At 35.6% G+C, this 14,533-nt stretch overlaps 2 protein-coding genes across 2 annotated transcripts; both read right to left on the bottom strand.

The window, feature by feature from the left end:
• On the bottom strand, positions 161–8,257 carry LOC109844912 (arginine/serine-rich coiled-coil protein 2-like). Its single transcript, XM_020414077.1, has 4 exons — positions 7,946–8,257; positions 2,764–2,946; positions 1,447–1,732; positions 161–770 (listed from the first exon to the last, which is right to left on the bottom strand). Exons 2-4 carry the CDS (start codon positions 2,930–2,932, stop codon positions 428–430), a joined length of 798 nt encoding a protein of 265 aa, XP_020269666.1. The 5' UTR covers positions 2,933–2,946; positions 7,946–8,257; the 3' UTR covers positions 161–427.
• On the bottom strand, positions 9,929–14,179 carry LOC109844755 (serine carboxypeptidase-like 45). Its single transcript, XM_020413867.1, has 3 exons — positions 14,147–14,179; positions 10,183–10,464; positions 9,929–10,072 (listed from the first exon to the last, which is right to left on the bottom strand). Exons 1-3 carry the CDS (start codon positions 14,177–14,179, stop codon positions 9,944–9,946), a joined length of 444 nt encoding a protein of 147 aa, XP_020269456.1. The 3' UTR covers positions 9,929–9,943.

Below are 14,533 nucleotides of genomic sequence, written 5' to 3'. Positions count from 1 at the left end.
GCAGCAGGTTTCCATAATATAATTTTGGAGCAACATGGTCATTTCATTTCTCCAAACTAACATTTTTTAACTACTTTCTCTTAAGAAAACTTATCATTTCATCACTTTTATGAATTAAAAAAATTATTATTTAGATTGCAAAAGATACAAGAATACAAAATAACAACATCATGCCATTAATTTACTATCGCATTGGATATACATATACATAGTTTAAGGGGGAAAAAATAGGCAAATTGTTACTTTAGGAGATAACTTCGAGAGTTCACTTCTACGAGCGCATAACAAACAGACTGTACTATTCACAGTCTCAATACAGCACTTCCAAGAGAACATTAATTACAGCTCTCAAGAAACACCCTCACTTTGTGAAATATATATTACAAACACTCGTTGATGCAAATATCGTCCCCTTAATTTACTCAGATCAATCTGAATCACTTCTACTTCTACTCTTATGGCGTCGGTGCTGGCTCTTTTTCTTCTCTCTACTTTTCTTTCTTTCTGATCTTTCCTCCCTCGATCTCTTCTTCCTCTTCTCCTTAGAACAACGTTTTTTCCTCGAGATACCTGTATAATGAACTTCATCATCTGAAGACTCTTGAAGTTTTATGTATGATGGCTTCTCTGGACCAAGAATTCGATGTTCCCACTCTTCTTTCTCTCTCGTCTCGGGATGAACCAACGTTTTTCCAGCATCGCTATCTATGGAAGGATAGGGACCAGGTTCATCCATCCTCGAGCCAATAGCACCTCGACCCCTTTTAGCCCTGAAATGTAGAAGCTATGGGCTTTATTAAATAGCATTCAATTCGCTGCAATCTTCAACAGATTAGGATTTCAACAAGAAAATCAGATACAATTTAAATGATGCACTATGCCAGTTATCACAAAATTTGATGACCAACAGCTATCCTATTTGCAGTGCAATCTCAGAAATGGGAAGGGTGGCTTTAAATCAACAGCAAAGAATCAGATTTGGAGGGTAGATATGCAAATAGAATAGGTGTAGAAGGATGTAGCTCAAAAAACTCAATATTTTAACTTTCACAAGTAAAATAAAAGCATAAATCATTCTTTATCTAAAGTAATAAACTACACCTTATTTCATATCTGATGAAATCTAGTGACAAGAGGTTGACCTAAGAGAGCTTGGTTGTAAGATCTTAAAAAGGATATGATAGTGGTTAGCTTAGTACAGGAGGTAACCCCTAACAGAGGTGAAGGGAAGTATAACATTAATGTACCCAGCCCCAAAATTTTAGGATAAAGGATGTGTTGTTGTGTTATATGTTACATACAAGCAAAGCCTCCATGTGATGCTCTACATGAATTCTTTTTCCTACATCCGGAATCATCCCTATTCAGGATATCCCCTTTTAGAGCAAGAAAAGGCATTTTCCCCCTAGGTTATCAAACTAATTTTCATGCACGGCAAAATGTTACCTTGAGAGGAGAAACTCTTCCACTTCGTCATCCCTCAGACCACCATCCTCGCTTGAGTAACAAGCATGAGCACCATGACCAAGTTTGCTTGCTGAACGTAAGGCAGAGCTTGTACAGTCTTCTTCATCATGCCTTGAACTAGAAGAAACCCTTTTACGGGAATTTCCACGGCTCCTCTCATTATTGTGTATATCGTTGTTTCTTGCTCTATTCTTTAGCTTCATATCGAGCTCCATCTCCTTCTCCCGAGCACGCCACATTTCGTTCACTTCCACTGCTCTATTTGCTGATTGGAAAAGAAGGATCAGTGACAAACAGGATCAGAAGCTAGGAAATATCCAGTATGTAGGCTTGTCATGAAGGAAATATCATTAGTACAAGTAACAACCTTTGTTTATATAAGTTCATTCCATTTTATTGTCTCCCTTCCCTTCATGACAATCGTACATACTGCATTGCTTGTCAGTTGAGTTGCATCATGAACAAAAAAGAAACAAGCATCATAAAACATTGGAGTTTGCTCTAAGACACATGGATGAGAACAAGGGCCAGAGGTACGATATGAACACAGAGATAGGATACAAAAATTCCTTAAACGTTAGGATACTTGCGACAACGAGAGGACAGTTGAATGCATAAACTAATAAATGCATACATAGGCATGTCAACCGTTGATCCCAAATATGTTAAAACATTTAGCTTACAACTTCACGACTTCACAAAAAGAATATGACTTTGTTCTTCGCTGTTCTATAAAGTAGCTATACATATCTAAACTTATCAGAGTTTTGAACAAATCAGTGTTCCCACTAAAGTATGGTCCTAAAAGATAAAATGAAAGTAAACAAATATTTAGATGTAATATAAATAGTGTTCCCACTAAAGTATGGTCCTAAAAGATAAAATGAAAGTAAACAAATATTTAGATGTAATATAAATAAAGTAGTGAATGAAAATTGTTCAACACAAGTTCAAGAAGTGCCCGGCATGTTTTAGAAGTGTCCAAGGAAATGTCAGCATATACACACGTATCTCTAGTAAGTTCAACATGTGCATGAATTTAAAGTAGAAGCACTCGTGCTACATAGGTTGATCAAATGGAAGATTTTCAATGCAAAGCACATCATGTACCCATAACAATCTTTTTCAAAGAATCCAATACAAATTTCAACGAATACAAAAAATGTTGGGCTAATTGATCGAAACATCATCTTATATTCAAGATAAAATCAATAAATTAGGTCATGCTCATAATTGGAGACGGAAACAAACAGGAACTCAAAACTTCAAACTAATTTCTTAAAACACTATACCAACCTTGTTCCACTCCAAGAACAGTGGCAGTTAGGAAACGTGAATTTGGGCGACCCCTTACATTAGGCTGCCGTAGATAAGCATGCACGCCTTCTTTTTCAGCTTCAGCCCGCAATCGCCTTGCCTCCTCCATCAATAAGGCAGCAAGGCGGTTCTCCGTCTCCAAATCCATATATAGTCCAATCCCTAATCAATAAACTTCATATTAGCAAGAGTAAGCTTGAAGAATCATCAAAATAGGTCAAACTAGCAAAACCCACATTTTCAAATCCAACCCTGGAATAGGAAAAGCACCTGCCAAGAAATTATTACAGACTCGAACGAATACAACATAGCAAAAGACATGAAATGGGTACTACGATACAAATTTTTTTCGAAAAAGAATTCATATATAATGCTAGGCATAACTAGGAAATAACTAAATGCAATTCTTCAGATAAACACCAACTAATTCAGAGAGCATTACATCTAAAACACCACGGCCAGTAACTCTTCTTCAAATAGATTCCATTTCTTCTTCATCAAGTTCTCCCCCCACAATTCAAATTAAAACGTCTATAGTAATAATCCCAACTCAAAACATTCAGCCAAAAAAAAAAAAATTGTCAATAATCTCCAAAATATGGCATAGCTGCAATCTTTTAGCTATAGAATACGGTAACTAAAAGAAGAGCACAACAATTAAAACTCCAAGGTTCCTGATATAATTAAAGTTTTTCTCCCACAGTTCCAACTGGAAACCGATAAAGATGTAACCTTTGGCCCTAATTTCGTCAGGGCAAAAAGTTCCTTAATCATACATATAATTGAATGAAACTAGCGAATGACAACAACGAAAGATCAAAAATACATAATTTCTTCAAACTTGAAGAGAAAAATTACCTCAAATCGAGCAAGTAACTGACGATGGAGGAGATTGGATCTCTTGCTCGCCCTCGATGCTCGCCCTCGATGGAGTCTTTTGACAAATTGTGGAAGAATTGGGGTTTTCGACGACGGGGCAAGAGGGTACCAAATCTCCCACAGTCGCAGTCGCCGTCGCCGGATTTTATGTAGAATTGGGAGAAAATCTAGGGGGGTTTTTTCGCCGTCGGTTTGATTTTCTAATGGGTTCTACTTAGGGGTGTTAAATAGGTAGGTTTGGGTATTAAATGGGTGGGCATGTTTTGCTCATTTACCCATTTATGATCAATTTAATATTTTCTAAATTTGGCAGGTTTTTGCCCACCCATTTAATAAATGGGTCACTCATTTGCCTATTTAACTATAGTAGCTATGTATATAATATTTTTGGAGTGTTTTTTGTTAATTTTTAGGGGGGGGGTTGCAAACTATTAGGGGCTATTCAAAAAATTTTAGGGGCTTGTTGCAAACTTTTTGGGGATTTTTTGCAAACTTTTTTAGGGCTCTTTGCAAACTGTTAGGGGTGTAGGCGTCAAAAATTGCCTATAAGTCCCAAACACAGCTCAATACGGAGAGATGACGAAGAACGTCATCATCTAAGTCAGAGAGGACTAGCCAATATAAAAGGAAGCAAAGGAGAACACAAAATAACTCAGAAAATGACTCGGAGCTGTCTCACAGTTGGTGAGACAGTCTCCACTATCTCGTGTACTGTCTCGGCTATGCGAGATCTCGTGTACTGTCTCGGCTATGCGAGATAGTGACAGCTGTCTCGCCAACTGCGAGACAGTTTTCCTTGTTTTCTGGCGGTTTTGTGATGTTTTACAGGGTCCACGTGAATCCATGACTACCTTGGAACATTCATTAACATTAATGGACAGTTATACGCCCACATTGACAGTTATACCCCACTACCCACGAAAATTACGACATTTAACGCAATTTAAGGTAGTGGGACGGCGGTTACAAAGGCTCTGCCACTGTCTCCTTTAGCCAAGACAATGGACACTGTGTCGCCTAAAGGAGACAGTGATCACCAAAGTATTTACATTCTTTTCGACGGTTATGACTTCCAATGGCTATAAATACCCCTCTACACGCTTGTGCAGGGAATCACGAAGAGGACCAAGGTAGAACCACGGACAGAGAGGTTGGCATTTTGGTGAACTTTGAGAGTAAGAGAGAGTTCTTCATCCACTCATGAGCATTCTCAAGAATCCTTTGGTGTTTCCTTGAGTTCAAGTCTTGACTTGATCTTGAGAAGAGTGTTCATCTTACTTTGCTAAGATATTCACTTCAGTTCTTGTTTCACTATCGAAACATTAACTTTTCGCCTTCTTCGTATCCGATTTTGGAACGTTGATTTGGTGGTCCACGGTTAACGCATCCCCGGCACAGGCAAAGATCCCACGCAAGTAGAAACTACTACGTAGGAGTTTCTACGTGTGTTTCTAGGGAATATATTTTTTATTTCTTTGTAAAGAAGAGTTATACACATGTAAAACTCATTCATTTGTTTCTATTGCACAATTTAATGGAAACTACAAGGAAATTTGTTCCCGACGCAAACAGGGGGCCTTTTGCAAACTTTTTTTTTGGGGGGGGGGGGGGGGTTACAACCTTTTGAGGGTTTTTTTTGCAAAATTTCTAGGAGTTTTTTGGCAAAATTTCTAAGAGTTTTTTTCCCCAAATAGAATCCTTCGAGAATTAGAAACTAGAAATAGAATTCTTATTCAACAAATGAGTCAGAAGAATTCTATTGACAAATATACAAATGATGTAATACATAATATATTAGGCTCTGTGTAACATATTTATGCAGTAAGGAACAAAAATGTAGAGTTTAATCCAAACTTCAAGAACTAAAACCAACAATTGCTACTCATGACCCAGTGCTAGGTTTGTGATAAAATATTAATAAATACAACAATATATCACATGAGAACATGATACAAATCACATTGACACAAACTTTGTATTAACGTTGCTTGATTTAAGTTCATAAACAGCTTCAATTAACTTTGCTTCCCAATACAAAAGATGCTATCGTAGTACTAATAGATTGTGATACATTTGCAAGTCATATGTCTAAAAAAAAGTTAAAACAAGTAGTATAATCAGTACTAATAAATTGACTAGTCTCATTTCAGTCTATCTAGCCATGCACCAGGACTCAACCATCTAACTGTACAGTGTGTTAATTTGTGAGCAAGTCTAGAATCAGCCACAGCTAATGTTTCGCCAAGGATTATCAATTTTTCTTTTATAGCATTTCCAAGTCTGGAATCAGCCACAGCTAATGTTTCGCCTTCACAATGAGTTCGCAAGAACTTGCAAAGACCCTTGCACATTGCTGCTCTGAGCGCTATAAAAACCGAAACAAATACGTTGTCCAATCTTTCATTTGTACTGTAATTTGATAAGGGTAGAGCTCAGACTGATGATGAGCTTTGATCACAGAACCGGAAAGGCCTTAGATTTCCAGCTTGCACTATTTAAATCTAATTTCAACAAAAGAGTATATTAGCTCACCTGTTAATACAAATGAAATTGAAGTATTAATCCTGGAAATTTTAACATATTTCACATTTATATACAACCAAACTGCTGCAGTTAACCACAAAATCAAGCTTTCTCCACAGCTGTATCATCACAATCAAGACAATTCATAAAAATCAAACTACAGTCCCATCACAAGACTAATCGACATGCTCACGGTTTATTTAAGAATATTCATCATTAAGTTTTTGATACCTGACGATTAATTTTTGCACAGGTTTAAATTAGCCATGCCAATGCCTCTACTGAATCATAGGGCAAATGAAGCGATCAGAATTTTTGCACAGGTTTAAATTAGCCATGCCAATGCCTCTACTGAATCATAGGGCAAATGAAGCGATCAGATTTCAGGAAATCAAATAAAACAACCACCACAATGCCTCTACTGAATCATAGGGCAAATGAAGCGATCAGATTTCAGGAAATCAAATAAAACAACCACCATACCAAACTAGTCAAAAAATAGTGATAATAAATGAATAGTGATTTAAGTAACTCTTAAGGAAAACCCTCGCCGGCAACTGACTTCATGTTTCAAACTCCTTATAACTTTAAGTACTAGTTTTAGAACTTGCATAATGTTCAAGCTTATGTTCATAAGTTCAGTTAATTTGTAACTTAGTTGATTACACACTTTATAGAGGGACAAATAAGTTTTTCTAAATCAGGATTAATACAAAGAATGACAACAATAAAATGTTTATCCCAAATCTTTTAGCCAGCTACATAATCAATATCCATCACGCTCAATGAGGAGTCAATCTATTTTGTTAAATTGGAAAACCTAATAAAAGTTGCTACTTGCTATTGGTCTATTTGGTTATGTACTTAAATGAGTCGATCTACATATATCTCTGCGGTCTCTACTTTACATACTAAATGCAAATGATCATACACTTGGAGAAAGAGAATTTTTTAAAGATGTGAAAATTTTAAAGAGAAGTGTGCCTCCATCAAGTTATTATTTTTCCCCTAGCTTTCCCATCCCTATCACTGTTTTGATCAAAATTCTACCAAACTTACCCATAATTCCAGCTCTAAAAAATCAATCCTTCAGGGCTACACATCTCTGAGTTCAATACTCCAATGTAATCAACCATCATTTGTAGTTGACGCATAATTTATTTTTCAGTTGGTTTCCAAATTGCTTGTTCACGAAACAATTTTATTTCACAAAACTCCAACTCCACTCCCTCAATGAGGAAAATCATGTTCTTCATCCTCCCACACAACCGATGCTATTTTGTAAATATCGAAAATAATGTACATAACTAATTTTCAGGCCTCTTCAGAAAAAATTGTGCTAAAAATAAAAACTTAAGAAAATTGCGCACGATTATAAGAGGACATAAATCAAATTCCATAATTCAGTTAACACCCCACTCAAACATCAAGAGTCCAAGTTAAAAAAGTGCGCTCCTCAGCTTAAAATCACAATAACAAGAAATTTACCCCAGATCAAAGATCAAAACACTGTATTGTCACGCTAAAACTTGCACCTACGCATTGTAAATTTTTTTAAAAAAAACCTCCAAAGCATCTACAATCTGACGATTTCAACAAACGACTACAACGCTTCAAGTAAAATAAAAAAAATCTTAGATGAAATCAATTAGAATTACCACACAAATCTGGTGCTCAGGAAAACAAAGGCGTTAGGGTTAGATTTCTAGGGTTTCAACGGGTTCAGATTAGGTTGAAGAGAGAAAGATGAAGAAAACACCTTCCGAGTTGGAAAGAACTTCTGCTGCTCAGGGCTTCGGCCTCCTCGTGCTAGCCGACAGATGATCTTCAGGGGCTGGGGCTTCGGCGGAGGACTGGAGCTAGGGTTTCGGCGGAGGAGAGTAGGGATGAGCGTGAGGAGCTTGGGAAGAAACGCGGGAGGATTTCCTCTTCTAAAGGGACGGGCGGAGGTAGGAGTGATCCGCGACCGCTTCTTCTTCTTCTTGTTAGGGATTTCGCCGGAATCGAGAGCGATGAAATCGGAGAAGAAAAAGGGCTGAGCCTTCGGGTTTTAGTTTTGGGGGCGGGCGGCAAACGGGTGAGCATTGACCGCCCGTTTAGTAATCATTTAGGAATTTTAATGAGGAGTTTATCCGTTGAATGAATATTTTTTTTCCTTTAACAATAATACTTTTTTTTTGTTTGAAAATTAATACCATATAGACTTCCGGAATTGTCATATTGGGCAGATATATTGTAATTAAGAGATGAGGGTGGTGAGGTTAACTTACCCATATGTCACTAGCAGCATGACTCCACCACTAATCTATCCGTTGATAGCTCGTTCACCAAAATAAGCCGTCACCTTACACTCTCTATTTCTTATTTATAATAAAGAGGCTCGTACAACTCTCCATTGTCTGTGTCATGGCATGGGACAAACCTAAACTACTACAACTCAACATATGCAGATCATAGCTAGTTTGGATGTATATCATGTCAACGATACTGCAGACAAGGCTATGGAGAGGCAATCAATCCCTCTTTACTTTACATATACATGTACGTAGTATAAATATCCTTGGCCTTTTATATTTACACATATTTATTATCTTTTCTTTTTGTGTAAAACTTATTAACTTCTTTTTGCATTTCATAAACCACATTAATGTCATGGATGCTTAATCATGTGGGCTCTAATCTTATTGTTGGTAAGGTATGGTTTATAATTTTTTTTTGGGGGGGGGAAAGAAAAAGAGAAAATCTCTACTGTAAAATTACGACTTTATTTAATTGAAGTTACTTAAACTTCCGCATTCATAATAGTGAAATAGCCAGTTATACAAGTCTAAATGGAATTAAAAAGAGAAACAACTTTTGAAGAATGTACTAATCATTACGCTGAAAATTTTTGGTGAAATTTCTAAATTTAAAAAGAATTCACTAATTGTAATTTGTGAAAGGTAGCCAGAATATCTATTCATTTCAGGAAGTGAATGTTGAAGTATGGGATATCAATATTACATGATTTACTGATTAGTGATCCATTATTCTCTCAGTTGATCACTGACCATATTGAAATGCTTACAAATTTTGACATGTTAAAGATTTCGGCAAAATGGAAAACTAAAAGTAAAATTAGATCATGACATTCAGGCAAGAAAAACACATCTTTATGAACTACACATGCCAACTTGAAAAAGAATAATTACATGAAATTTGAGATAGTTTTACCGCAGATACAGAAGTTTTCCATGCCATGAATTTAAAGAATGGGGCAGAAGGATATCAGGAATTGGCATTAACAAGGATAATAACGAATCTGGGTAATCAACAAACCTGTTCATTAAAGAACATGCTATGGTGTTTTTTTTATTTCGCGGTGCATGAATATTATATTTGAACATCCTACATGCTTAGATTTAATAAATCCCACAGTTAATGAAAAAGACCATAAAAGTAAAATGTTATAATGAGATTAGTCTTCCATATAGTCTCTTGTCACAAACTTTCTACAAAAATGCAAATCGTAAGAGATGTGGTGGTTGTTAGTTTTGAAATGAATTATAACCATGCACATATTAGTAAATGGTTGTGATCTACTGTCAATGTGGCAATGATCACAATGTCTCTTCACTGGTAAAAACAGAAACCTTAAAATATGGGTAATTACTAGGATCTAAAAGTATAAGAATCAACTGCTCCAATATGGGATTCAATTCATGGGAGTATTCTATACTATATTTCAGATTACATACAAATGGAAAATTTGCCACAATTACCTACTACAAACTGTCCACTGTGACACTCCTCTAAGTTTAGCATGTAGAGCTTTTTGCACATCTTTGCGGTTGAGATAGTCAATCGTCTCATCTTCCACACAAACATCTATTCTCTCTGAAACATGCTACAAAAAACAAACAAACAAACAAACAAACAAGCAAAAACAAGACTATCATTAAAAGCAAGCATCTTCAACTTATCTCTTTCAATCACAAATCTCTGACTTAAACTTACTTGAGGACTTAGAGCCAAGGATTGTGAGAGCATCGATGAGATACAAACATCTAAGGTGACATCATACTTACCGACGAAGCTGCTTGTTTCTTTAGTCACTTGGTTCACCACTTCTTCACATGTAGGACTAAGAGAGTCTCGGTAATACTCTCCAATGTATCGAGAGTAGTTGCATGCTGAAGTGAAAATGTGGTATGTTGAGTCTGATATCAACCCATGAGACCATAAAAACTCAGCTCTTGAGTTGAAGTCAGTGGCAAACTCAAGAACAGGATTGCCCAACTGTAAATTTCTCCAACAAGAAGTACTAGCAGCCGATGGGATTCATGATTTAAGTTGCCATGATTTTCCTGTACGATGGTAACGAGAACACTTTTCTTTTTGTTTGATATTGTAGGTGGCAAGCCCAAAAGCCTAACGACCCATGAATATAATGCTGCCCTTTTTGTTGTCTTCGAATCTTCCCATATGTGCTTATAATTTACATTTTTTTTTAAAAGGGTGTTACTGATTCTTAGCTGTTGAGATTGAAATTGTCCGGAACAAAATCAGGATAGATAGCAGCGCTGGAGGAGTTAAAGGCACGAAAATATCTCATTTAAAAAAGAACAAGCTCAAATAACGACTCGATGAATCATGTACGTGTGTAATAATGCACATAGCCACAGAACTCAAAGCGAGTAACCGTCACAAAAGTTGCCACTTATTATTCATGATTAATTAAGCCAGGGTGTATATTCCCGAAAAATGATGAGAGGGTGGTTGTGAATTGAGAGGTTCAACTGAACCTCCCTCCCACGCACCTTCAGAAGCGCAACCCTGTGTCCCTGAACTTATCCTCCGTGCAATCATCGTCGTCGATATGTACCTGATTCAGGAGTGGTAGCGAGGATTATATCGGAGGGGTTGGCCTGAAACAGCTTTTGAGCTACCATTGTGCCGCGCAACATGGGCATGGGAGCAAACCAACCATCGTATTCGTGAAGTTTGAGAAAGGCACAGCCATCAACAGCCATCTATATACTATATCTAAAAACAGTTACCTCTGAAAACGCCACTTGGCAAAGAATACCCATCCCATTGAAGCTGCCACCTGGCGTCGTGTTTGCTCCAATAAAAGCATCGTTCTTCTCTCCGTCATTTCAATTTCCAAAATAATCTGTCGCTTCGTTCTTAGCTCCGCCCCCTCAGTTCCCAAAGCTCCGTCCAACGTCACTGGCGGTCGACAGGTCAGTTTACTGAACCCCTAAAAAATTGTTACCGATTTTGTTAAATTTACTTTCATCGAAATTTTAATCATATATTGTGAAATTTGATAAAGCTGAGCCTTTTGGTACTCAATGTTTGACAATTTGGTTGTGACAATTTGGTTGTGACAATCATGTATTAAGGATGAAAATTTGATTGTGACAATTTGGTTATAGTAAGCGTGAGCAATTACCGACAATGTTTGTATGAATCTACATCAATCTGCTTTTGCATGATGGGTTGATTTTACAAGAGCTTTCTTGCTCTACATATGCTAATTATATGATATCGTCATCCTATATTTTAAAGTTTTTTAAATTGTTTGGAAATGTGCTCTTTGACGGTGATCATTCTTAAAATATTATAATTGATGAGTCTCTGTTAATCTATGACTTCGTAATTAACCCATTCACTATAGTGCATAATACATAGAATTGCCTTATGGTCATTATTATTGTTAATTGGGTGATGTATTTTCACTTCTTTTTTAAAATGCAATGCAATTCTTTTTTAAAATGCAATTATTAGAGAATAAGTAAACAAGAATTGCCTTATGGTCATTATTATCGTTAATTGGGTGATGTATTTACAATTTTTTTATTTGTTATGTTGCTCCTAGCTGATCAATTTGACTGTGCACCAGTAGTATCAAACATAAATATAATCCCTGCCATTGTGAAGAGCTTACCTCCAAAGCCTTTTGCTCATCATATAAAATTTTTGGCAGCTTCCTCATCAAATCTTTTTTATCAGTCCCTGTCAATGCTCTGCTAATCAAATCTTTTTTAAGTATTCAAAATTGCAGGGTGATGTTAAAATTGGAATTTCTTCTATGACTACATGCTAGGATTTACTTATCTTGAATACTTAAAAGAAGATTAAATGTCCTATTGGCTGGTTCACTTTGTTCCTGTTATTCACTTTTCAGTACTCATTGTGTTTTCAAGCATGCTGTCCAGATGTATACTATGAGTAGATCCTATGCATATAAGCAGTGGCTAACTACCTTTTATGTATGGATATCAGTTGCATTTTGATTTATAATAGACGACTACCAAGGAGCTGTTCTATATATTACTCCATTGCAGTTATTCTACCTCTCATTCGTGCCTTCTTTTTTTTGGGTAAAATTTTTCATGAATCAGAGTTAATCCTTAAATTGGAGTCTAGGCTGACTGTTCAATAAATTTTCAACATGCTGGTAAGTAAAATTAGATTGAAGGTAATGGAAAGATTGACTAATTACCACGATGAAAGCTGTTGCCTTTAGAGGGATACTTGGTGATTAATTATTAATAGAACAATCCAAAGCAGCTGGCAATGCATTGCTTATATAAAAGAAACTTCGCATGTGTAGCGGTTTGTCTTTGTCATACATTTTTCTGTTGCAGACTGAGGACTAATTCATGAATATTGTACAAGGAATACTGCTCTGACAACATATAACATTTTGTGAAATTTAACTTTTGTAAGAATGTTGAAGGAAAGTAGACTTAGAATTGGTTGATCAATTTCACTTCATCTAAACTAGGGCTGCATCAATAGTTGTAATGTAAAGCACTATTCATTATTATTTAAAGTTTGTTCATGGCCGCTAGACTTTTGTTTTTGATGTGTTTCACATAACTTCATTAAATATTTATTGTTAATTTGATCATTCAATACATTCTTTTTGTAATCATAAAACTATTATAAACTTTTGATATTTATGCATAAAATTTCCAGCTATCTAATTTTTGAGCTTGCATCGCCATCAACTTTATGGAGCATCACCAAGACCTCTATTTTGTACCATGTTCCTTTAAATCATTGCTTGAATGAACCTCATTACATCAATTTATTAAATGAACCTCATTGTATCAACCTCAATAATTATGATTTGGTTGTTTTCTTCTTTTTTTCCTTTATCTTTGATATACCAGTTGTTTGTTGTGGATCCTTAAAGATTAAAGTGCTTGAGCATCTGTTTTGATTATAAGTAGTAATGGTTGTCAGTTGGGTTATTATTATGTAATTATTTAGTTTTTTTAGGTAATTAATATTGATATGCACTTTTTAGATTACTTTGTGTTACATACTTTTATATTATATAATCGATGAGGAGCGAAATGTACTGATTATGGTACTTTCTTTCAGGAATATGTGGCTGGCTATGTCGACTACTGAGCATGAGGAGATGAAGAAAGAACAAGGATATAATAATTTTATTTGAGCATAAAGGCAATTATAAAAGGATGTATTGTGCTTTGCACTATGTTTTGTTAAACTTTTTTTTATTATTGACCTATTTTCTTATTACTAAACTTAAATTTTTGCTGATCATATGTGCAAACAATGCGCTATTTGTTAGGCTATATGTAAATTGTTGGGCCTTGTGAGCTCACCATATTGGATGCTTGAACTTTTTTTAAGGATTCTTTTTGATTATTGCCATTAATGATGTTGTTGATGTTCTTATCAAATTATTATTTGCTTTTGTTCTATTTTTAATTGTAGAAACTTATCATTTTTAGTGAGTTAATATACTTCACGTTTAGTCAAAATATTATCATTTTTAGTGAGTTAATATACTTTAAAGTTTATGAGAAGTAACTCTCTTAGTAATCATTGTAAATGTAAATATGTTGATAAAATAATTGGCATGATATGAAGGTTAAACTCTTGGTTTGGCTTCGTTTTGGTTTTATCGTAGAGGGATTCTTAAAACCATACATACCTCAAATGAGCTTGATCTTGGAAGCAACTCCATGGAAGTAGAGATCTTAACTTAATACATTCAGCAAAGCAAACCACTGAATACTTACCAAAAAAGAAGTTGGGAAATAAAAGTACTCTGCATATATGAAGACTTAGAAAATTTCTTCTGCCCATTCACGCCGGTGCATCTTGGGTTTTCACCCTATTTTTCTATTTACTTTGAGGTATGATTTCATTTCCTTATTCTTAAATAAAATTATAGTTTATTTGTCATTTGTCTATTTTTTTTAAAGATTGTCATGTCAGTATTATATAAATCCGTGCATCGCACGGGCTTGAAACTAGTATATCAAAATACTGAAGATTTGGGAACTACTATCGAAACAACCCTAAAAAAATTAATGGA

Source organism: Asparagus officinalis, chromosome 6 (assembly GCF_001876935.1).
Source record: "Asparagus officinalis chromosome 6, Aspof.V1, whole genome shotgun sequence".
Taxonomy (NCBI): domain Eukaryota; kingdom Viridiplantae; phylum Streptophyta; class Magnoliopsida; order Asparagales; family Asparagaceae; genus Asparagus; species Asparagus officinalis.
This window is presented reverse-complemented; position numbering and strand designations above follow the sequence as displayed.

Coding starts and splice junctions, on each gene's coding strand:
- LOC109844755 (XM_020413867.1), bottom strand. CDS start 14,179: ATGGAGTTGCTTCCAAGATCAAGCTCATTTGAG. Junction 10,465..14,146: donor CAAGATCAAGCTCATTTGAG/GTATGTATGGTT, acceptor AGAAATTTACAG/TTGGGCAATCCTGTTCTTGA. Junction 10,073..10,182: donor CCTTGGCTCTAAGTCCTCAA/GTAAGTTTAAGT, acceptor TGTTTTTTGTAG/CATGTTTCAGAGAGAATAGA.
- LOC109844912 (XM_020414077.1), bottom strand. CDS start 2,932: ATGGATTTGGAGACGGAGAACCGCCTTGCTGCCTTATTGATGGAGGAG. Junction 1,733..2,763: donor TGTTCTTGGAGTGGAACAAG/GTTGGTATAGTG, acceptor TTTTCCAATCAG/CAAATAGAGCAGTGGAAGTG. Junction 771..1,446: donor GAAGAGTTTCTCCTCTCAAG/GTAACATTTTGC, acceptor TCTACATTTCAG/GGCTAAAAGGGGTCGAGGTG.